Source organism: Vitis riparia, chromosome 19 (assembly GCF_004353265.1).
Source record: "Vitis riparia cultivar Riparia Gloire de Montpellier isolate 1030 chromosome 19, EGFV_Vit.rip_1.0, whole genome shotgun sequence".
NCBI classification, from domain to species: Eukaryota; Viridiplantae; Streptophyta; class Magnoliopsida; order Vitales; family Vitaceae; genus Vitis; species Vitis riparia.
In genome coordinates, this window is record NC_048449.1 from 6,674,969 (window position 1) to 6,699,594 (window position 24,626).

At 33.4% G+C, this 24,626-nt stretch overlaps 2 protein-coding genes across 2 annotated transcripts; one reads left to right on the top strand and one right to left on the bottom strand.

Annotated features, from left to right (window-relative positions):
* The first annotated feature begins 2,289 nt into the window (after positions 1-2,289).
* On the top strand, positions 2,290-9,094 carry LOC117908920. Its single transcript, XM_034822772.1, has 7 exons — positions 2,290-2,686; positions 4,637-4,777; positions 4,873-5,238; positions 6,072-6,317; positions 7,247-7,339; positions 7,939-8,139; positions 8,501-9,094. Exons 1-7 carry the CDS (start codon positions 2,354-2,356, stop codon positions 8,714-8,716), a joined length of 1,596 nt encoding a protein of 531 aa, XP_034678663.1. The 5' UTR covers positions 2,290-2,353; the 3' UTR covers positions 8,717-9,094.
* A 1,546-nt stretch (positions 9,095-10,640) lies between these two features.
* Positions 10,641-12,677, bottom strand: LOC117908921 (cytochrome P450 716B1-like). Its single transcript, XM_034822773.1, has 4 exons — positions 12,157-12,677; positions 11,601-12,039; positions 11,256-11,443; positions 10,641-11,172 (listed from the first exon to the last, which is right to left on the bottom strand). Exons 1-4 carry the CDS (start codon positions 12,646-12,648, stop codon positions 10,867-10,869), a joined length of 1,425 nt encoding a protein of 474 aa, XP_034678664.1. The 5' UTR covers positions 12,649-12,677; the 3' UTR covers positions 10,641-10,866.
* Positions 12,678-24,626: the final 11,949 nt, after the last annotated feature.

Consider the following 24,626-nt stretch of genomic DNA (forward strand, 5'->3'; position numbering starts at 1 on the left):
TTAATAAATAAAAAAAACGGTTTTTTTGCTTGTAAATAAAAAATATGATTTTTTTTTAAAAAAATTATTTAATTTTTGAGAACTGTTTTAAAAAATAATTATATAAATATGTATTTGAATATAAAAATTATTTTTAAAATATATTTAAAAATATTAAAAATATTTGAAATTTTATTCAAATTTAAAAACTATTATGAAAAAACTGTTTTTGAAAATCGTTACCAATTTTAGTTTATTTTTTTGTTTGGGGAAAGAAATGGAATCAAATTAAAGAAATGAAATCATTGTCTCTAGAAATTAGATGGAAGAGTCCAAGAGAAGGGTGGGTAGTGATCTTGAATTAATGGATGGTTGATGAGCAAAAGATGGGGATTGAGACACTGGTGGTGGGTGTTCTCCTCAAGTTTCCAACCCCAAATATGGACAAAATGGATAAGACTTCTCCCCACCAGGAAGTAAAAGAGCAGCAAAGAGGAATATGCTAAGGTTTTAGGCATAAAAAACACTCATAATTTCCACTTGTTTATGTCATCAAGCATGGACAAAACACAAAATGGCTCAGGGCCATCCATATCTTTTTGGAAATGAGCTTGATTTGATGTATTTGTTTTCCTTGAGTAATGCAAGGACTTTCCTATCTATACTCTTCTTGTAATTTGTTTTTCTTTCTTGGAATATACCCCCGTATTATACCTATACTTATTCAAGGGCTTTGGATGTATGTGGTAAGATTCTTACAATGGTGTAAACTAACTTCGTATTCAAGTCATTGGATTTGTGTAATAAAATTTAGTGGATTGTTGATTTCATTCACCTTTCCTGAAATTTCGACTAAATATATTTAATTCCAGTAAGTTTGAAATTTTATCAAAAACGTTTTTTCTTTTTTATCATTTTCATTTTTTATTTTCACTCATTTTCCATTTCATTCAAAATAAGGAAGATGCATGATAAAATTTTAAATTTATAGGGATCAGATGTATTTAGTCAAAATCTCGGAAGGAGATGAATGAAATTAACTCTATAAATAAATGAGGTTAATATATAAAAATATGTATAAATGAATAAGATCTAATGACATTAACATAAGACCATTTAATTAATATGATTTTTTAATACTTAAAAGTACTTTTTAGTATCATAATAACACCATTCATTTGTTTTTTTTTTTTTTTTGCCTTCTCCACATCAAATATGTTATTGTCACAAAAAACAGTCATCTTCTTAATATTTCAAAATCCAATTTGGAAGGTTGTTAGGATAAAACCATTTTGTATAATTAGGTCAAAAAAATAGTACATAATTCAACCCTATAATTAGTTAATCATAGTGTGGGAAAGCTTCTTTCTTTCAAAATCAATTTTTTTTTTCTTTCCATTTTGTCCCCAAATGGAACAAGCAAAAATATTTTTTTTGTATTGGGAAATCCTTTCTTTTATCTTTTAGTAGAAGAAGAAAACAAAAGTGTTCACACCCACAAAAGTTGGAAATCTGGTTTATACAAAAGAATTGTAACCTATACCTAACAAGTTAGATACCACCTAAATTTTCAGACCATGATCATCCTCTATTAGGGTTTGTACAAATTTGACTAAGACTCAACTCATTCAAACCTCTCAAACCCATCTCCTTAATCACATTTTAAATATTATTTTGACACTCAAATTTATAAATTATTTAATATAAATTTTTATGTTTTAAAAACTTAGTCCGTTGGGCACGGTACATATTTTCCTTTTGTTTTTAAAAATAAATGAAAATAACTTTTATTCATTTTCTAAAAATTGTTTATTGAGAAAAAGGGTCATAAAATATTAAAAAATTTTAAAAATAATTTTTAGTTTTTAAAAATAAAAAATTATTTTAAATCATCAAGCTATTAAATTATTTAGTAACTGAGCATAAAAACTAAAATATTTTCAAACCTATATCATTAGGATATTTGTCCTATTATAATTATGAAAGAAAGATAATAATTTTTAGTTTTGAAAACATAAAAATTGTAAATGATAATGAAATCATGTTTGGAAAATTTATTTTTGATATCATTATTTCTAAAATACAATCAATTACTTGAATGATTAAAAATATTCAAAATAAAAAAAATAATCACATTTTTTTTCATTTTTGAAATAAAAAACGTTTGTATAAATAATAATAATAAAATTTGTGTCTAAAAATAGGAAAAATATTTATTAATTTATTTATATGAAAAAGTCCAAAAATATGAAGGCATGTGGGTATGGATTGTGAATAAATTATATATAAGAGTCAAACTTAGATCCACCTCTCATCATCACTACAATAGTCTCTCTCCCTTTGTCTCCTTACACCATCTTCCCTCATCTCCCCCATGGCACCATCTTCTCCCTCCGCCTCTCTCCTCCAAACTACCCATCTCAGAACCTTCCTCATAATCTCTCTTCTGGTCTTTGTGCCCCCCATTCATGCGCTGAAACCCCCAATTCGGCCGCGGGATATTCTGCCGTTGTTGCCCAGACAGCTCTCATGGCCGATTCTCAACTCCCTCCACAGCGCAGTGGACCTTCTGCCCACTTTTGTGGGCTCTGCCTCCTCCAACGACACTGTCGAGTGGAAAGGGACGTGCTTTTACGAGACCAGGGCTTGGATGGAGTTCAACAACAAAAGTGGGAGCGAATTTGGTGGGGGCACACTTCATATTAAGGTTTGGGTTTGGGCTTGGGTTTTGATTGCTTTGTTTGACTTTGATTGGTTTTGTGGGAATAGGGATTGTTGGGCATGTGGGTTTTGGTTGTTATTGGACCTCCATGAGGTTTCCCGGATTTTCATTTGAGGGTGTGCAGTCACAAACGTACCTGATTTTTTTTTTGTTTTTAAATTTTACTTAATTTTATGATATTTAAAGTATTGGTGATTATTTTGTGTGATTTTTGGTTGATTTTCTGGAAATTTAGAGTATTGGGAGGTGGGTTTAGTTTTTCTTGAATAGCAATGTGTTTTTCTTGGTTTTCATTTGAGGATTTTTTATCAGACGGATACCTTTTTTTTTTGTTATATTTTTCCTTAAATTATTGAATATTGTAATTTATTTTCTGGGATGTGAAGTATTGGGTGTCTGGGTCTTGGTGTTATTGTGCAGTACTAATCTTTCTGGTCTGTGATGAGAATACCTGACTGGGGCACTATCTTTGCCTATTTTTTTTTTTTCTAAGGAGAATGATTTTCTCATTCTGGATTACTTTTTATTTCTATAAGGAAAATGATTTTCTCAGTGAAAATTTGTAAGAAAATTAAATGTAATTAAAATTAGCAAAAAATTTAAATATTTTTAAACCATTTAATATTTGAATAGAAGAGAAAAAAATAAGTGAAATCACTTTAAATATAACTATTATTATTTTTTTCTACCCTCTACTTTTCCTGTTTATTTTATTTCCCTTACATTTTCCCCTCGTATTTTTCAGGAACCAAACATAGAATTAGTGTTTTAGAGTATTGGATATATGGGTATCAGTGGCAGTGATATCTGGGTATTGGTGGCAGTGAACACTACGGACCTTTTGTTATCAAGGTGTCAAATGGACATGCATAATTCTTTGGTATTAGTTTGCTTTTGTAGAAATCTGGATAACTGGGTGTACAGATATTTGTAATATTGAAAACTACTTATCTTTTGTAGGACCTCTTTGGATGGTTTGTTCAGAGGTTTGTAGTGAGACTCAATTGGGGTTTAAATTTTAGTTGATTTTCTACCATTTTTGTAAATATATATTGAATGACACTGCCCTGAAAATTAGCCTTTTAAAGGAGATATCAGAGGGATTTGTTAATATTAGATTATGTTTGCACCTATGTGGGAGAAGTTGCAAATTGGTAGTACAGCTTCTTAATACTTGATGGTGGCTGCTAGGCTTCCATTTTTGCAACCCACTTTTGTCCTACATATATTAGTACTCCACAATAATGATGCACTAACACCAGTGATGTTACAGACTCAGGGACAAGTGTCAGGTCCAGGTCTAGCTTTTGTTTCAGATAGATCTGATTCCCAAATTTTTACATTTATAGTTGGTTGAATCATAAAAATGTCCAACTTTCATCAATGTCTTCCTTAAAATAAAATGATATTTCTCTGTTACATAGCTTGTTTGACATTGGAACTTGATACTTTTTGTAACATTTATTGATGAGGATAAAGCAGGAAGCTATCCTAGGGAAGGAACTTGTTCTTGTCTTCATTTGTTGTATGCTTCTGCTGCTAATGTCCAATAGTGGATTGGCTTGTTTCATATTCACAACCCATACCCGTGTAATGTTGAAACATAGAGCAAATGCGATGGTGCAGATAGAGTGCATAAGCAATGTTACTTCTTTCATCTGGAAGTATTACCAATGCAACATAAGTAGAAAGTAACTCATAGCTTTAATAAGGTCTTTGAACAATTTTTTCCTCGGATTTAATGTTGTTTCATTTTTTGGTTTGTAATTTTAGATAATGGCCTTATTGAACATAGACATAGTCCTTGTTGGATTTAGCTCCAACACTGCTTATTAGCTTGGAAGCTTCTTGAATTAGTATAATCATATACCCTAATATGGCCAGCAGAAGAATAAATTATTTTTAGCTTTAAAATGCTACTCTTTACTTGTTCAGGTTAGTAATGCCCATAGTTGGACATGTATGGACCTTTATGTCTTTGCAACTCCATACCAAGTGACATGGGATTACTACTTTTTGTCTCGGGAGCATACCATTGAGTTCAATGCATGGGAAGAAAAAGCTGAGTTTGAATACGTAAGTTACTACTGGATAGCACTTACTACCTCTTCTAATTGTTTCTTAGTATTTATTCCTGATTCATAATATATCCTTACTTTCTACTAAATCAGGTGAAAAACAAAGGGGTTTCAGTTTTTCTCATGCAAGCTGGGATGCTGGGAACCCTTGAAGCTCTCTGGGATGTCTTCCCATTATTCACAAATACTGGATGGGGTGAGAACACAAACCTTGGGTTTCTCAAGAAGCATATGGGGGCTTCATTTCAAACACGTCCTCAGCCATGGGTTACAAACATTAGTGTTGATGATCTTCACTCTGGAGATTTCCTTGCAATATCAAAAATTCGTGGACGGTGGGGTGGTTTTGAGACTCTAGAGAAGTGGGTCACTGGATCTTATGCTGGTCATTCCGCAGTTTGCTTAAGGGATTCTGAAGGGAAGCTATGGGTTGGTGAATCAGGACATAGAAATGAAAAGGTGAACACTGACAATTTTCTGAATCATGAGACAATGAAGTAGTAGAATTATATCAAACATAAGCTCTTACTGACAACAATTTTTCATTCTGTTTCTTTTGGTAATATTTTCCAATTTCTTTTTACTATTTTAAATTTTTTAACATGTTTTTTCCTGTATATCTATAGGCACGGGGCTATTTTAAGGCTATTCTGTTACTACCATGGTGTTTCAATTGAAAATGTCCTATGAGCTGCATTAAGCAGTCATGTAGCAACCAAGATAGCTCTAGCAATAATTCCTTTTCTTTAAACTCTTTAATTTTAGTGCTGCACTTATTGTTTACTTCATTTATTAATTTGGTTTTTTCCCCATTTGCTGACCAATCCTTAAACTATTTGGGTATGCCAAGGTTGACTATTTCTTTAATTCTTCTGCTTGCATTACATCTAGAAAGCTGAAAAATTACCACATTTTGTATACAATAATTCAATGTGGGATTTGAGAGAGGGAACCTGAAATAATAGTATTAATCAAAGATTCTTTTGGTTCGTTATGTTATAGGAAGCTGCATGAGTTTCTTATCAGATGATATAAACTACAGTCCTTACCAGATAATATAAGCTACATACTTTTGTTTTAATAGAAATAAGCTTCATTTTTTGGGTCCTTGTCTTTTAAATTATTAACAGAGATTGAGTGGCATTTTTTTTTCTTGAAGAATATTTTTTTTCCTTATTCAATTTTTTGTACTTCTCTAAGACATTAACCTTAACTAATAATTAGGTATGGGCACTCATATGCAACTATGATTTTGAGTCAATAAAAAATGGTGCTTTACATTTTTGTTCTAGGGAGAAGATGTTATTGTGACATTACCATGGGACGAATGGTGGGATGATGTGCTGACTCAAGATGATTCCAATTCTCATATTGCGTTGCTTCCTTTGCATCCTCACCTCCGAGCCAAGTTTAATGAGACAGCTGCCTGGGAGTATGCACGTAGCAGTGAAGGCAAACCTTATGGTTACCATAACATGATATTTAGCTGGATAGATACTCTGGATGAAAACTATCCACCCCCCTTAGATGCTCATGTGGTATTGTTTTTTTCTATTGTTAAATATTTCATTTTCTGGCTACATTTGCAATACAGGTGGATTCTATATTTCTTTTCTTTTATCTCTATATCTTTCAAAATTTTCATTGCTGTGACTCTGGTGTGTGGTTACAATATTTTGGTGATTCATTCACAGAATTATGGGTCAGTTGCTATAATTTCTTTTCTCTTCTTTTTTTCATTACTGAAATAAATTATGGCCTCAAAAAAAAAAAAGAAAAAAAAAAGGAAGAAAAAATTTTAGAGAAAGAGAGGGTGTAAATGAGTCTCATTAACAATAAAACTTCCAAGTGAGGAGGGAAAGTGATGAGTCCCACTTCATAAGTTTCTCCTAGAGATGGGAAAAAAGATGACATGTGGAAGGTGCACAGACATATTGCAGTTCCTTTCACTTGTAGCATGCATGCTAACCCCAGTATTGGGTCATGTTTAAACTGTTAAGGTGCGCAAGAATATTGGTTTGAACTGTTACAAAGCTGAAATGGCGTCCACATTAGGCCATGTTTGTATGCATAACTTACTTCTTCAGGCCTATAAATTTTGTTTCTTTATTGATTTTGGTTTGGTTCAGTCAAAATTGAAATGCAGTGCCCCAAAACAATGTGAAGTTTCTTTTCAAGTTTGCTTTTGGAAATTGAAACTTCTCAGAACTGCAGAATGTCGGAAATTAACCAACAACATGCAATTAAAACAAGATTCAGAAATGTTTCTCAGATTTGGATTATTTTTTTAAAGGTGCTCTGCTATCATCTTATGCAGTTTAATACATTTTAGTACATTGCTGCCCCCTATCAAACACCCCTCTGCCAACCTAAAAAAGCGGATCTTGATGAATCAACCAGATTGCTGGTAGTGTAAGAGTTTTATTTTCAACTAATCAGCTTTGACCGCTTGTTTTATGTGGCATAGGTTGCTTCGGTTATGACAGTTTGGAATCAAATGAGGCCTGCATATGCTGCTAACTTATGGAATGAGGCCTTGAACAAGAGGCTTGGAACTCAGGTATTTAATTAGTTGTTCTTCACCTTGCTTGACCATTCACAAATTATCTTACTGATGTGTTGGTTTACTGATATGGCATTCTTATGTCAAAAATGATAATGTACATGGTTGTTAATTCATTACCTTTTTCATTGATGAATAACATATGGAACATTTGGAAGCCCTTGAGGCCAAGCACACCTGGCAAGGGGTTGGGTTGAGGATATGGGAGGTTCTAGGTGTGAGTCCCAGCATGGGCAAGAAAATAAATCTTATTCATATAGAGGAAAAAACATATTGAACATCTGAATCTTTGATGGATAATTGGTTGGAAAAATAAAGTTCACCATGTAGACTGCATTGGGAATTTGGGACTTGGCATTTAATGATCCTCCTAAGTATCCTTGGTCTGAAATAGATATCATCATGGATGATCTTAAAAATCAAGTCATCAGAAATCTTGTAGTTCTGGAAAAAGTTAAATCTAATGGTTGTGATCACACTTGATATTGTTCAATGTTAGATTTGAAATAAGAAAAATGTCTAGTTGATTTTTCTCTGAGAAAAAGGAAAAATTGTTGTTGTTCTTAGCATCCAATGTAATTTTTTCCTTAATGCAGGACCTTGCTCTTCCTGAGATTCTGGTTGAAACTGAAAAGCGTGGATCATCATTTGATGAATTGCTGACAATTCCTGAGCAGGATGATTGGGTTTACACTGATGGAAAGTCAACATCTTGTGTTGCTTTCATTCTGGAAATGTATAAGGAGGCAGGATTATTTGGTCCAAGTGCTAGCTCTATTCAAGTAACTGAGTTCACGGTGAGTCAAAGCAATACAGAGTTTGCTAGTCCTGATGAAAAAAAGTCACTATTTAGCATTATCATGATATATTTTGGTTATCAGTAGATAAATGTTATGAAGAAAATTGAACATAAATTATCCAGCATCAAATGATTAGGATAATCTGATCCTAGTGGTTTTGGGGTAGAAGGTTTTCTGAACCAGATAAATGATCTTTGTTCCTGTTTCACATTCCCTCCTTAGTCTGCATTGGGACTTAACTTATAATGTTCCCAAAACAAAGTGTTAAGCAATCTGATTTAGTGGGTTGTTTGTGGAAAAAAGCAGAGTTATTGCTGTCTTGCATATGTCTCAATTTATTTTATTTCCAAAAATGCAGATAAAAGATGCATACACACTGAGTTTTTTTGAAAATAATTCAAGCCGCCTGCCAAAGTGGTGCAATGATGGGGACAATGTGCAGCTCCCTTATTGTCAGATCAAAGGAAAGTATCGAATGGAATTGCCAGAGTACAATACCCTGGATCCATACCCTCATATGAACGAAAGATGCCCATCCCTGCCTCCAAAATACTTGAGGTCGGCAAATTGCTGAAAAGGATGAAAGGTCCTGCATCTTTCCCTCCCCGATTGGAAGCTATGATACGTGTGGCTGATATCATACTGGGTTCTCACTTCGCTTCCATAGTGTGCAAATCTTATTTGATGTCAAGGGAACAAAGATGCCAAGGGAAAAGTTGGTTGATGTTAGTCTTCAATTTGATGATCAGAGGCTGTTGAATGTTGTACATGATAGAAAATGAATGGATGTGTGGTTAGGATGTTATTCTTCACTTCTTTTTCTTGGCACATGGAAATTGTTATGTCTGAAAAGAACCCTTTGTGTAAATATCTATTTGCTGGTGTAAACTGCTGGTATGATGCTGCAGATCATATGAAATATATGAATTGGTTGCAAATTTAATTACTGCTATCCTTATTTTCAAAAGCACATTCTTTTGTCTGTCATATTAGTTTTAATTTTGCTATGGCAATGTCCAAATTGATCATATTAACCAAAATCTTTTTGCAGCAAGAAAGACAACAGAAGTCAAAATAAGATGAGATATTACATTACGTTAAAGACAACTGTAGTCACAACTGCAGCACAGTTTGTTTCGGACGGAAAATGGATTCTTGAACAATGGGTAGAATTTTCAATGATGATTATTAACCTTGGTATCAACATGTTTTTTTATTGAAGTCCAGGTCCTCTGATTCGTACCTTGAACAGCTGCTGCATGGACATCCAGTTCATTGTTATTGCTTCGACTCATATTCCCCAAAAAGTGGATCCCGCTCTAATAGCTCCGAATAAATTAAATACATGTATTAAGATACGAAGGTTACCCAGAAGCTGCTGAAGTGCCATGACCTTATCCACAATCTCCTTCTCAGATATTACCTCTTCATCATTTTCACCACAAATACACAAGCAATTGATGATGAGCAATACAAGGGAGGATTCTGTAAGGTATTCCATAGAAGAATTAAAAATTGTGTATTAGAGTATTACTGTTTATGTGTATTCTTGCAGTGTTTCAACATTGGGCTTAATATTGTACTTGATAATGCTAAACATATAAAATTCTGTTGAAATATTTTCTATATAAAATGTTATTCATAAAATTGAAATGAAGGTGGCATATCACCCATTGTTTGTTGATTGCCATGTTTCCATGGAGGGACCCATTTCGGTACACTGCTCCTCCTGACCAGGAGAAGGAAGATGGGGGAGGGGGAACAAGAAATTTGGGAAGAAGGCACTCATTGTTGGGAGAGATGTGTTCAACAGTTGGTTTTGGGAGGGTGAACACCCAATTAAATAAGAAAACTTCACCATCTTTTGTTGGTTTTTGGATGGGTATCTTTCAAGTTTAGGCTTAATATTAGTCCATTTGGCAGTGCCTGAAAACCAAGCGTTAAAATATTTCTCATGACAAGTTATTGGATTCATAAAAGATGAAAAGAAAACGACAGATACCTATTAATGAAATCTTGTTGATTGGTCTAATGCATCAGTGAGCCAAAGTGTGTTTCTTGGACTAATCCACCTTATTGAACCTTAAAAACTGACTGTTAATCTGAATATCTGACTCAGTTTAATGCTGTTTACTGATTGTATGAACAGGCTCAAACTTGTTTGCCATGTTTCCATTGTTTTCTAAGTCTATCCCCTTAATTTGCTTCGATTGTCTTCATTTTGCTCAGCAAAACTGGCTTCCTACATTGTGGGATTAACATGTGTCATCGCTGTAATGTTATCAACCCACATGACAATAACAACCAAACAGATGATTGATGTTTATATAAGTAGGTAAAAACAAAGTCTTTGTTATTGTCCCTGTGTAGTTTGATGTGGCTTTGTAACTTTTCTCTAACTGACATGCCCGTCATAAAAGAACAAATTGAGATTTGATTCCTTGAAAGTATGCATAGAAAGACAAACTCATTTTCCAGTATACTTTGGATGTTCTGCAGATGTGAAATTGTACCATTTGTTTATTGACAAGGCCTGTTGTGAACTTCATAGAGGTAAACCACTGACTGAATGTTCTGAATCAAACCAACCTGCCTAATTTGGACATGCTCTAACATTGAGGGATGCATTTTTGTCTAGCACTTGTTGATAGAGGATTCTTAGTCTAATAGGAACAGCAATAGTGAGGTTTCAAGGTTTGAGGAGGGAGTGACAATCAGATGATACTACTTTAGGTTCATTGATGTAATCTCAATAGGTAGTCCTCCAGTTGGTGCTGGCGTCGGGTTCCTGCCGAAAAAATTGTCGGTATGGCATAACTTCCACTTGAACCGAGTAACCAGATGATGGATGGTAACAAGGGTTTCAATCCTTGCAAACTCAATTCCTGGACATATCCGAGGGCCCCCTCCAAATGGAATGAAGCAGTACGGTGGAATTGATGCTTGGTTTTCAAATCTTGTTGGATCAAACTTTGTTGGCTCCGGGAATATGCTATTGTCCATGTGTGTCATGCTTGTCGCCCAGAATATCTAAATTATCAAAGAGAAGTGTATCAGTGTTGTTTACACGGTTAGTTAGAAGAGCACAATGAAAGATGCTGTTATTCACTTACCTTCCACCCTTCAGGGATAAGATATCCTCCAAACTCAATGTCTTTCAATACAGTCCTGAACCCAGCAAAGACCGGAGGAACCATCCTCAGAGTTTCCAGTGCCACTCTCCATGTGTACTTCATCTTTGCCAGGTCTTCCCATGTTAGGAACTCCCCTGAGGGCTTGTCTTTTGCTATCTCCTCATGTTCTGAAGTCCAGAAACAAACAATTAAACAGACCTTTAACGCCTTTTATTGATGCATAGTTTGTTCCAGAATCAGAAGGATAATGGATTCTTGAACAGGAGGGATAGCTAAAAAAATTTCTGTTTATGATTGTTAACTTTGTTAATGAATTGTTTGTACCTTTCAGAACAGCCGCATAGACATCTGGATCATTAGCCAGAAGCCGCACCAAGAAAGTAATCAAAACAGCGGAAGTGTCATGCCCGGCAACCATGACAAGCAGGACATTATCCACAATCTCCTTCTCTGTAATTACTTCTTCATTGTTTTTGCCACGAATGCTGAGCAAGCAGGTGATGAAATCTTGATGAGGAGACGCACCCTTCTCAAGTTCTACCTCCTTCTCTCGCATGAGTTCCTTTATCATGTTTTGGATCTTTGTGCTTGCCTGAAGACTGCGGTTGTAGCGGGTGAAAGGCAAGTTAACCGGAACTGACCAAATTCCTTCTATCATTTCCTGGAATCTGCCCACAAGTTTCTCCCTTCGGATTCCTCGCTCAACCCCAAATAGAAGGCCACAAATAATGTTGAAGGTGAGGGTCTTCATCAGGGGCATTACCTATCAGCAATACAGGGGAGGTTTCTATAAATTCCATAGTAATACTAATGCATAAAAATTACTGCTTATAAGTATTCCTGCAATGGTGGATTGGAGTTTTTGGTATGTTATATGTACCGTGACCCTTTGCTTGCCTTGCCAATGCATCTCAAGATGCTTCCTGACCTCTGCATCCATCTTTCCCACATACTGCTTCAAGGATTCTGGCTTTAAGAATGATACAATAGCACCCCTGACACGCTTATGATCTTCTCCACTAAGCTCCAGCAAATTCCGATCACCCATTATCATCTGATTAGACTTTGCTTGCTGGTTACTGATCGTGCTGCCATCACTAGCGAATACGAGCTTGTTTGCAGCCTGTCCATAAATAAAGACAGCTGGTTGGCCAAAGAGGCTCAACTTTGAAATTGGACCATACTTCTTTATCCTCTCTTCAAGCCATTTTTCAGCAGTGTTGGCTCGCATGGCGCGGAGAAGGCCAATGCTTTGGCCTATTAAGGGCAGTCCTAGTGAACCTGGAGGGACCCCTTTTGGTAAACTCCTTCTCCTGGCCAGGAGAAGGAAGATGGGGAGGAGGAACAAGAAGATTGTGAAGAAGGCACTCATGGTTGAGAGAGACTTGTTCAGAATATGGTTTTGGGAGGGTGACTGCACCCATTTATATAAGAAAATTTTCACCCTCTTTTGTTGGTTTTTGGGTGGGTATCTTTGAACCTTAAGACATAATATTCCATTTGAAAGTGGCCAAGTATATACAAAAATCTGAAATCCAGGTGTTGAAATATTAATTTTTCATATGAGGTTCTTGGATTCATAAAGAATTAATGAAAAGAAGATGGAATATACCGCTAATGAACTCTCCTTTACTGGCCTAATTTGCTGTTGGTTTGTAACTTTGCTCTAATTGATATGTCAAATATAAAGGAACAAATAAGATTTGATTCCATAAAAGTATGCATAAAAGGGCACACTCATTTTCCCCTTCTTTTGGAGTTACTTCGGATGGTCTGCATATGTGAAATTGTACCAAGTTGTTTTAGTGACAAACCCTCAGAACATATATTTGCTTCAACTCCGAAAAATGGCTTCTAAGTTTGACATGCATTAATTTTACTTTTGGCAGGGGAGAATGGTAAGAGAAAAGAGGTGGGTTAGGTAATGGCGCTCATCAATTATGAGTTGTTAGCAACCACACAACGCACCCAAAATAGGATCTGAGCTGATTGAATTCTGAGGGGCTTGTGGTTGGAAAAGGGGAGTATGGATCACATTATGTACCATTTAACAGATGCCCCTTGTCCCTTTAACTAAGGGGAGTTTTAGAGCATCCCCAATTTTGATAAAAAAAATTTCATCTAGTTCCATCATGGGTTTATGTGCAAAAGACAATGCCGAGACAGAGGGTAAAACTTCCATTACCTTGATTCGTTATAGCCTACCTTCTCCATATGAAAATTCCCCTTAGAGCAGATGAAGCAAATTTCAACCCCAATGATCATCTTTGGTTGTGAAGTAGAGTGTAACTCGAGCTACAAATTAATCTCTTGAGAAGAAAGACAAGCCTAATGCTTCCACTTCCACCTCCTAAAAGCAGTAGCCATCCACTCAAGCTGAACCACAAGCCACTCTAGCACTACTTCAGGAGACTCTAAGCCCACTCCTACTGAACCTGCTGCTACACCACTCACCACGGTTTCTCATGTACCCTATCATACATCTAGTCCACCTTGCAGCTGATCTCTATATATCATGCAGTACTAGGGTTCCACATTAACACCTACTACCTCCAAAATGCAAGTCTGATTTTCACAATAGAAAACACAAGTTACTAGAATCCAGTCTCTAGTTACAAGACAAATTAGTGAACACTTCACATTTTCAGAATAGAAGACCACAAATGATGTTGAATGTGAGTGTCTTCATCAGGGGCAAAACCTATCAGCATATGAACATACTAATGCATATGAATATACTTGCAAGGATTCAATGGAGTTTTTGGTTAAGTTTATATGTACCGTGACATTTTGCTTGCCTTGCCAATGCATTTGAAGGCGTTTCCTGACCTCTGCGTCCATCTTTCCTACATACAGCTTCAAGGATTCTGGTTTTAAGAATGATAAAAGAGCATTCCTGACACGCTTATGATCTTCTCCGCTCAGCTCCAGCAGGTTTCGGTCACCCAGTATCATCTGATTGGACCTTGCTTGCTGGTTACTGATGGTGCTGCCGTCACTGGCGAATATGAGCTTGTTTGCAGCCTGCCCATTGATAAAAACAGATGGTTTTCCAAAGAGGCTTAGCTTTGAAACTGGGCCATACTTTCTTACGTACCCTCTCTTGAAGCCATTCTTCGGCAGTGTTGAATCTCATGGCACGCAGAAGGCTGATGCTTTGACCTATTATGGGCAGTCCTAGGGAACCTGGAGGGACCCTTTTTGCTGAACTCCTCCTAACCAAGAGAAGCAACATGGGCAAGAGCAACAGGCAAAAGGGGAAGAGGGTAGCCATGGTTGAGAGAGAGTTAACGTAGAGCAGGAGAGTCATTTAATTACTTGGGGTGTCTTGATGAGGAACTAATCCTTTTCTTCTGGTTTTTGATTTGCTATTTCAATATTACATGATAATCCATCCATCTGACATTTCAATCTTGTTTGCCTTAGAGAAATGACAGGAGATAGATGATTTATCGCCAGCTTATTTTACTCCATGGTACATATGTGTGTGCAATTATTGATGGCTTTTCTGTTAATGCTTCTCAAAATGCATCATCTTTGAGTCCATGCCAATGAATACAAAGATTCAGGTCTATGAATATTGAGGCTTAAAAGGATATATAAAAGGTCAAGAATAGTAAATATGGCTTCTTTAAGTTGCTGCTTCACAAAAAGCTTGAGGGTCCCCTTCTGGTGAAATCTTCCCCTTAGACCAGGTAGAAGGAAGATGCGGAGGAGGAACGAGGTAAATGCATGGGAAGAAGACACTCATGGTTGAGTGAGATGCTAGCAGATGTGTGTTTGGGAGGGTGCCATCTCTCAACCTGGAAATAAGTGCTTTTATAGCTGGGGCTAGATACAAGCCATTTAAATTGTTTTAAGAATTTTGTTACAAAGTTTAACAAAGAATATCATCACAACATTGAGTACTGCTGATATTGATAATGAAAGCCAACTTTAAAAAAGAATTCATGAATAGGAATTGCTCATGTTGCAACTATTGCTAGTTGAAGTGAATGGGCTACAATATCCACATGAACAATCATTTGAGAAACTATTATCCTGTCTAATAATTGTTTATTAAAACAATTTTTTATTCTTTCAAAAAGAAAAAAAGAAAAAAAGGTTTGTCAATTAGAATATAAAAAATAGTTTTATATATTTTAAAAAGAGAAAACATAGTATTTTTAGAAAATATCTTTAAATTATTTTTAGTTATTTTTACTTGTTTTTTTATGATTGTTTTTTTAAAAATTATATAAATATAGAAAACAATTAAAAATAAAGTACTACTTATAGAAGTTATTTTTAAAACATACTTAAAAACATAAAAAAAACGGGTTAAAAATATTTCCGGTTCCAAATGGTTTTGTGTTTTATAAAATATCAAAGAATAGTTTTAAAAAACTGTTCTTAAAAGTTATCTTTGAGACTATTTTAAAAAATAGTTATCAAATAAGTCTATACTTCTAGTGCATTTTAGTCCATAGTTCTAACAATACGTGTTATCTCAAAAGCTATTTTATCCTGCATGTATTATTTTCTCTATCAAACCAATTCCAAGGCACTACTATCTGTTTTATTAAGTATTTTTTTTTTTGTCAATATTTATGTGATTTTCTCTAGCAGGTAATATCTATTTGTTTTATTTTTATATTTATCTCTCTGGGTGTAATGCTTCCTGAGCAATTCAAATTCTAATATGTGAAGATGTGGACGTGTGCCAGGTGAAATCAGGGACCTTGTTCGACAATGTCTTGATTTGTGATGATCAAGAGTATGCGAGGAAACTGGTAGAAGGAACATGGGCCAAGTACAAGGATGCATGTGATGCTGCCTTTCCGCTTTTTCCCCTCTTTAACGCACATGTCCATCAGATCTTCATATCTGGGTTGATTTTTAATGTTGCATATGTTTTGTAGACTCAAAAGGCAGCATTTGATGAGGCAGAGAAGAAGAGGGAAGAGGAGGTACTACGAAGAAGACAAACATGTAAGTTTAGGATGAGCTATAAGGTGAGCCAATTATAATATCATGTTGACAAATTGGTTTGGAAGCCCATAGGGTGACCTAGTTGGTTGGAAGCACATCAGGTTGACCTAGTTGGTTAGGGTGAATGCTGGGATGTGTGAGTTCCGGAGTTCGATTCCTCCCACTGATTAAAAATACCTTGATTTGCTTGATTTGCTCGGTGCTGGTTGTTGCTAGTGTGGTTAGCACCTCGAGGTTTGCAATCATTTTGTACCTTTTCAAATAGAAGTTTGCAAATGTAGATTACAAGATAGCAATGCCTGCATGTGTGAGATCTCTTAAAGATTCATCTAGGATTTTTTTTGTCTTTCTTGGTTGTATAACAACCCTAGATAATCAAGAGGATGATAGCAAGAAAGGAAAATTGAGTTTACTTGGGTATTAATTGACATAACTTTGTATTGAAATACTACAATCCATATGTGGATGCACTTAAAAATAATAATAATTAAGAATCAATATTAGTAATATCAGTAGGTTTTAGCATGTTTCATTAAGCAATCCCATAGTAATAGAACTCATGCTACTATATTAAGTTATTGTATTAGAAAATCAATATGGTTATATTTTTATTTATATTTTCTTGTGATTTCTACTCTACTTATTAGAATTTTTCTTGGGTTGCATACTAAAGACTAAGGGTTTGATAAACCTTTTATTTGAAAATTATTAGGTCTTAGTATTAGTTGCACTATTGGTTAATCTTCTTCTAGAACTTACGAGACCCATTTTGCTACTTTAAATAAGGAAAATTTTAAATTAAAAAGAAGTTGAGTTTATTTCTACGAGTCTCTTTAATTTTTTTGATAGGATATTTTATACATAATCTTATTCCTCTTGTAATTTTAAGTCCAATTGGTTTTTAAAACCAATTTGTGTTTGAAGTTCAAATATTTCTCATTAGCTAATTTTACCTTCTTTGAATTAGATGTTTATCAATGTAATTATTGCACATATGTTTGTAGTTTTATCTTTGTTTATTTGGTTCTTTTTTAAGATATTCATTTTGACATTAGAGTTTTAACTTCTTTTTCTTTAAAAGGGATTTTTAAAGCACATTACAATCTCGAATTCTTTTTATATATTATAACAATATTATGTTTATTTTAGTATTGTTAAGACTTTTTTAGTGTAGTTGATGCATCGATTAGCTGCTTCTTATCATATGTAATTTATCTTATGTTGAGACTATTATGAAACATAATATATATATATATATATATAAACTATTTAAAACTTGAAATATTTTGCTTCTTTTATCCAACTTAGTTTTTAAAATTTGGATGAATATCATAGAGTGCATATGAGTATCAAAATCTTATGCATATTTTGCTTTTAGCATAATGTTTGGTCATTAGTATTAGCTTAAAATATCTTATCATAATTCTTTTAAGATTTCTTCTATGTTTTTTACTCAAAGATAAATGTCAACATCTGAAATCAATTTATGACAATATGATCACTTTACATAAAGACGTGTTTATAAAGGATAAAAAATGATGGAAAAAATCTTCTCTTTGTAATGTTAATCGTGAATATCTCCGATAATGACAATTTATTATCAATGATAATAAACGTTAAAATTGTGAGACCATGTAATTATAAAGATGTTGACGATGCTCTGCCAAATCATCCAATAAGAAGATAAAGACTTAAGGCACTTCGAAGTATAAAGGATAACCACTTTTATTCTTTGTATTGCTTCCTCATGATGTAATTTAGGGGTTAGAATTTTATATGTTTTAATTAATTTTTATTTATGCTTTAAAATAAATTATTTAAGGATGAGTTATTTTACAATTAAAGTTTAAAAATTTTAAACAATTTTAACTTTATTTGTTTATTTTTTTTAATCAATGTGTGATTTTCATCTACTTCCAATAATTTGCTTTTTGCAAAATATAAAAGGATTAATTTTAATGAAATGAAATGCACATAAAATTCTCTTCAAATTTACCAATACATCCCAATTTCCACACAAGGGAATTCAAAATCTACCTCCAAATACTAATAAAAACGCAAATAATTATATAAACTAAGACTAAGAGGACCGTAAAATAATTTGCTTTCAGACTTTAGATTTTTTTTTTTTTTTTTTACTTTTTTTATGACTTATTATAAATTTTTTATTAAATAGAAAAAAACCAAAATATTTAACGTTTTTTTAAATAAAAAAAGTAACATATTAATTTTTCTTTACATTTTAATATTTAAATAAAATATTACAAAAAATAGTTTAATATTTAACACTATTAAACACTATTTAATTTTAAGTTCTATTTAAAATTAAGTAAAAAAAAAAAAAACACCACCTAAGGCCCTCTAGTCCATATTCCTAATTTCTACCAAAATCATAAACAAATTCAAGGTAAGCAAATCCTAAATTTATAAAAATACCAAGTTATGAATGTCTCGCAATAATTCACATACCTTAAAATTTAAATCTCAATTTTCTATAACAAAATTCAAAACGTATAAGATTAACCATCAAAATCTACCTCCGTCCAAGACTGTCCAAATAAAAAAAAACATAGACCAAAATCCAAATCTACAATTATATAACTAAATGGCCAAATAAGTCAAATGTCACCAAATTTAAAATAGATTGTTTTTATTCACGTTAGACCTTTCATTTGTTTTTTCATTAATAATTCTTTATGTTAACGTTTTCTAAGCATGTTTCTTTCAAAAATAAAAAATAAAAAATTATTCGTTGAAGAATTATTACAAAATTCCAAAATGAAAAAAATAAAAAAATAAAATTAACATGAACATCTCCATGTTTATAAAATGATTGGGTAAAGGTGAAGTCTTCATGATACACCTTTATATAAATGCTATGGTGAAAGTGGAGATATACCTTTATATTAAGAATCCTCGGCTTCTCAATTCTTACATAAATTTCTTTTCTTTAATAATATATTATAATTAATATGAGATACTGGAGAATATTAAAGAGTGAAATGTTTTAAAATTTCTTATTCATTGTCACTTGTGGTTAGGATAGTTTAATTGACATATGTGGATGGATCTCCCTTATTTAAATCTTTCAGTATGTATGACCTTTTACCTATTAGAACGGATATTATTTCATGTTATTCCTGAATTAATATGGAAATTTATAAAAGTGTTGTGACTATAAAAAAATTTTCATTTTCAATAGGGATGAATTCATTAAGTCTCATATTGACAACATGTAAATATTGAATGAAAAAACTGTCACAATGTTTTACATAATAAGTGAATAACTAATAGAATTTAATTATTTTACATGAGCCAATGTCATACATGTCATTTTAAAAAGCTTCATTTAGAAAAAAAAAATAGAATTAATATCCTCTTACACTATAAAAGTTGTTGACTTAATTGGACAATAAGTTTGATACAAATAGACATTGTGGGGCTTTCCCACTTGGTATTTCACTCCTGGCCCACATGGCCTCCTCCTATCTCTACCCGAACGATCATAATTAGACCCAGAGAACCCTATCTGGCCTATATACATACCAATAGCCAACAACAATGCGTTTCTTTAAACTGCACAATGCATTTTGGATAGACATTCTGACCCACTCCAGCAAATAATCATTCCTCGTTGTCAGGAGCAGAAGTAAAGAGGCGTCACCCTGCCTTCACAGATGTACTACCACACATTGCACCATACCTTCTACAGATCGAAGCGACAAGCAGACCATCATGACATCCCCATTGACAGCCTCTGTCAGCCACCTAAATGGTCATGATTACCCTGCCATCATGACTGTGAAAGTCAAGATGTCAGCTCAGCATAGATGTGACCTCGCTCTAGATACTATAAAAACCCTCATACAACCAAAACGAAAGGGAAAGGGCAATAGGGGAAGACTCTCTTGGTCGTGGTTAAAAAAGTAGCTCTTCTTACTTTCTCTAGGAATTGACTTAGACTTCAGAGGACATGTTCGGACAACCTGTTTGGACATCTTTTGCAGAAAAGGCGGTAAGAGCCAGTCTCAGTCATCGGAACCAACCTTTTACTATTGAAATGAGGAGAAGTATCATTCCTTTCGTCAATTTGATTTTTACATTTGATCCTCACATCGAGAAAAGAACAACAAAATGAGAAATCGTTACCCAAGTAGATTAATTTCATAAATTAATGAATAGTGAAATGAAAATATTTATATATTCATGTCTATTTAAGCTCTATTAGAATATATATTCTAGCATCATAAAAAATGTTGGAAATCGGTTTTAAAAAAAGCTTCCATTTTTGTCAAAATCCCCAAATTCGACACTATAAAGCTTTTACCACATGAACATCCATGTTTATCATCCCATGTAGAGAATGTTCTACGTTGTTCCTCGGGACAGGAGAAGAATGTGGCACGGATCGGAGGATCCCTCTTTGAGTTGCTTGGATAAAAGCAAGAGGAAGGAGCGAGTTCACACATGAAAATTCTGGGAAACAAGTGGCAGTATCTGTGTAAGGTCTTTGGCCCAAAAAAGGCATGAAGGAGAATCATACTTGGAAGAATTTTTTCTTTTTTTTTCTTTTAGAAATCAATGGGAGAGTGGAGCAATTTCTCCAGTCGGACTTTGAAGAGCAGGGTTTCAGTGGTGAGATGCAGAAAGTGTATTCAAGAAAGCCAATTCTCTATTAGCAACAATACAACCATTAGAGGCATTGTTCCGTATGTTTTCTCGATTCTTTCTCTCTTAATTTTTATCCTTTGTAAACAATAGCCTTGTAAATTGCAATATCATTATGCTTATGTATTTGCAATATATGTATGCTTTGTGTGGATGGATTGTATGAATGAGATTTGTGTAAGAACCATGAGTTGAAGACTTTCTTTTGTGAGACATTTAGTTTATGAACTTAGATCTAATGGTGTATCAGCTATTTGTGAGCTTGCAAGTGGAAAAAGGGGGGAAACAGATTGAATACAAAAAATGGCAAGGAATTTCAATACCACATAGTTTGTATCGATTATGGTATTGGATATTGTGAGAAATGAAAAATGTTTGTCACATCATATTTGGTATCAGACTTGTCTGGTATCAGATTCGTTATTAGAAGCTAGTTTTGGTTATTACTTTGTGATTGAGATATTAGAAGTCCTTTCTTTTTCTTGTGTGTATCGGCTTTGGTATCAGATTTGGCGTTAGGAATAGTTTCAGACCAGCTTTGTGCCAGGTATCAGAATTCCTTTTCTTTTGTGTTTGGTATTGGTTTTAGTATCAATAGTATTAAACTTGTTTGGTATCGAATTTGGTATCAGGACTGATTTCAAATTTGCTTTGTGCCTAGTATGAGAATTCCCTTTCTTTTGTGTTTTCATCAATTTTGGTATCAGACTCTTTTGGTTTCAAATTTTGTATCAAAATAGATATCAAAATTGCTTTGTGCCTAGTATCAAAACTCCTTTCTTTTCTTTGTGTAGTATCCAATATTATATTGGAATACCGATACCACAACCTGTGCTATTGTTTTCAAGTTGTTTTGTGCTTCCTTGGATTTGCCACTTGCATGTTTTTTCATTGGTTTAAAGTTGCTAGAATTCATTCTTGATTTCATCTTGGGATTATTTGCATTAAGAAATCTCTTGGTCAATAAATGATTGTCTTCAAAAATGGATCTTGGGTCTTATTCATACAATTCTCTCATACACATGTTCCTCTCATTCTCTTTTTATTAATTTGCAATCCACCATGCCATGTCATTGGGGTTTCATTGATGCATTGTATTTCTTTTTGTTGGCATTATGTCTATCGATTAATTAATGAAACGTCAAAGTTTCCTATTTTGAGTTTAGTGGGGTGCTTAACACCTTCCCATTGGATAACTTAACCTCTAAACTCATCCCTGATTTGTTGATTTTATCTTTCTATTTTGACAGTCACTTTAGAGTTTTTTTTTTATAATTTTTTTCCCTTTTAAAGAAAATAAAACAAGTGGCAACTCCAAACAACAATAAAAATAGATTTCAAAATAGGCATTTTCAAATAAAAGGTTTGCCATCACATGGATGCACCTAAAAATACGGGTCAGAATGTTAAAAATATAACAAACAGAACAAAAGATAGCTCTCTTTTTGGAGTTACTGTCACTGTATCTTCAACATATAAATAAAAAAGAAAAAAGAAAAGTTCTTGTATGAAGGCATTCCTTATCCACATTCCTTAAAGTGCTCTCTTTATATCTTTTGTGTGCTTTATCAACAAGAATACAAAATTTAATTAGCATACATAATATTTTCATTAATCATGTTTCTCACTTCGTTTGTAGCAGTGTTCAATATTCCTTTTCAAATCTTTAAGGAGGCATACTTGTCATTTTTTTTGGCATTTTCTAAAATGAGATTAGTTACTTTATCATCATATCTTGCCAAAATCTTTATCATTTAAATGAAATTATCCAAATTTATTATTATGGACATTCATCCCGACCTCTAAAAGCACATGATCAAATTTAACCGATCGAATAGAATCAATAGAGGTCTTAAGATGTAAGCAATTACTCAAAATCTATTTGGATATTGGGACATTCATCTCCTTGTTAATATGTTAGGAATCAATTCATCTGATCATCACAACATCATACCTCGATATTATGGGGTCAACATGAATCTCCTACATGAATTAGAAAAGCACATTTCTTTCCATTGTTTACTTTCTTCCTTATATCCGGAAGCAAGTGAACAAAAATAATGCAAATGAAAATGAGCAAGAAAGTAGACATAGAAGAACACAAGATTTAACTCATTTTCCTCTTCTTTTGGAGTTACTTCGGATGGTCTGCATATGTGAAATTGTACTCATTTGTTTTAGTGACAAACCCTCAAAACATATATTTGCTTCAACTCCGAAAAATCGGATCTTATGTCAAGTTTTGTGAAGGTAAACCAGCTTCTAAGTTTGACATGCATTAATTTTACTTTTGGCAGGGGAGCATGCTAAGAGAAAAGAGGTGGGTTAGGTAATGGCGCTCATCAATTATGAGTTGTTAGCGACCACACAACGCACCCAAAATAGGATCTGAGCTGATCGAAATTCTGAGGGGCTTGTGGTTGGAAAAGGGGAGTTTGGATCACATTATGTACCATTTAACAGATGCCCCTTGTCCCTTTTACTAAGGGGAGTTATAGAGCATCCCCATTTTGATTAAAAAAAAAAAAAAATCATCTAGTTCCATCATGGGTTTATGTGCAAAAGACAATGCCGAGACAGAGGGCAAAACTTCCATTACCTTGATTCGTTATAGCCTACCTTCTCCATATGAAACATCCCCTCAGAGCAGATGAAGCAAATTTCAACCCCATTGATCATCTTGGGTTGCTGAAGCAGAGTGTAACACGAGCTTCAAATTAATCTCTTGAGAAGAATGACTTATTGAGAATCCATAATAGATTGCATGTATGCCAAATCATCCAATCTACCATGGAAGAAGATTAGACTTAAGGCACTTTGAAGTATAAAGGATAACCACTTTTATTCTTTGTATTGCTTCCTCATGATGTAATTTAGGGGTTAGAATTTTATATGTTTTAATTAATTTTTATTTAAGCTTTAAAATTAATTATTTAAGGATGAGTTATTTTACAATTAAAGTTTAAAAATTTGAAACAATTTTAAATTTATTTGTTTATTTTTTAATCTATGTGTGATTTTCATCTACTTCCAATAATTTGCCTTTTACAAAATATAAAAGGATTAATTTTAATGAAATGAAATGCGCATAAAATTCTCTTCAAATTTACCAATACATCCCAATTGCCATATGAGGGCATTCAAAATCTATCTCTAGATACTAATAAAAACCCAAATAATTATATAAATTAAGACTAAGACAACGGTAAAACAATTTGCTTTTAGATTTTAAGTTATTATTATTATTTTATACCTTTTTATGACTTATTATAAACTTTTAATTGAATAGAAAAAAACTAAAACATTTAACTTTTTTTAATAAAAAAAAGTAACATATTAATTTTTCCTTACATTTTAATACTTAATAGAAATTAAATATTACAAAAACAAATAGTCTAATACTTAGCACAATTAAACACTACTTAATTTTAAGTTCTATTTAAAATTAAGTTAAAAAAAAAAAAAAACACACTACCTAAGACCCTCCATTCCATATTCCTAATTTCTACCAAAATCAAGGTAAGCAAATCCTAAATTTATAAAAATACCAAGTTATGAATGTCTCGCAATAATTCACATACCTTAAAATTTAAATCTCAATTTTCTATAACAAAATTCAAAATGTATAAGATTAACCATCAAAATCTACCTCCGTCCAAGACTGTCCAAATAAAAAAACATATACCAAAATCCAAATCTACAATTATATAA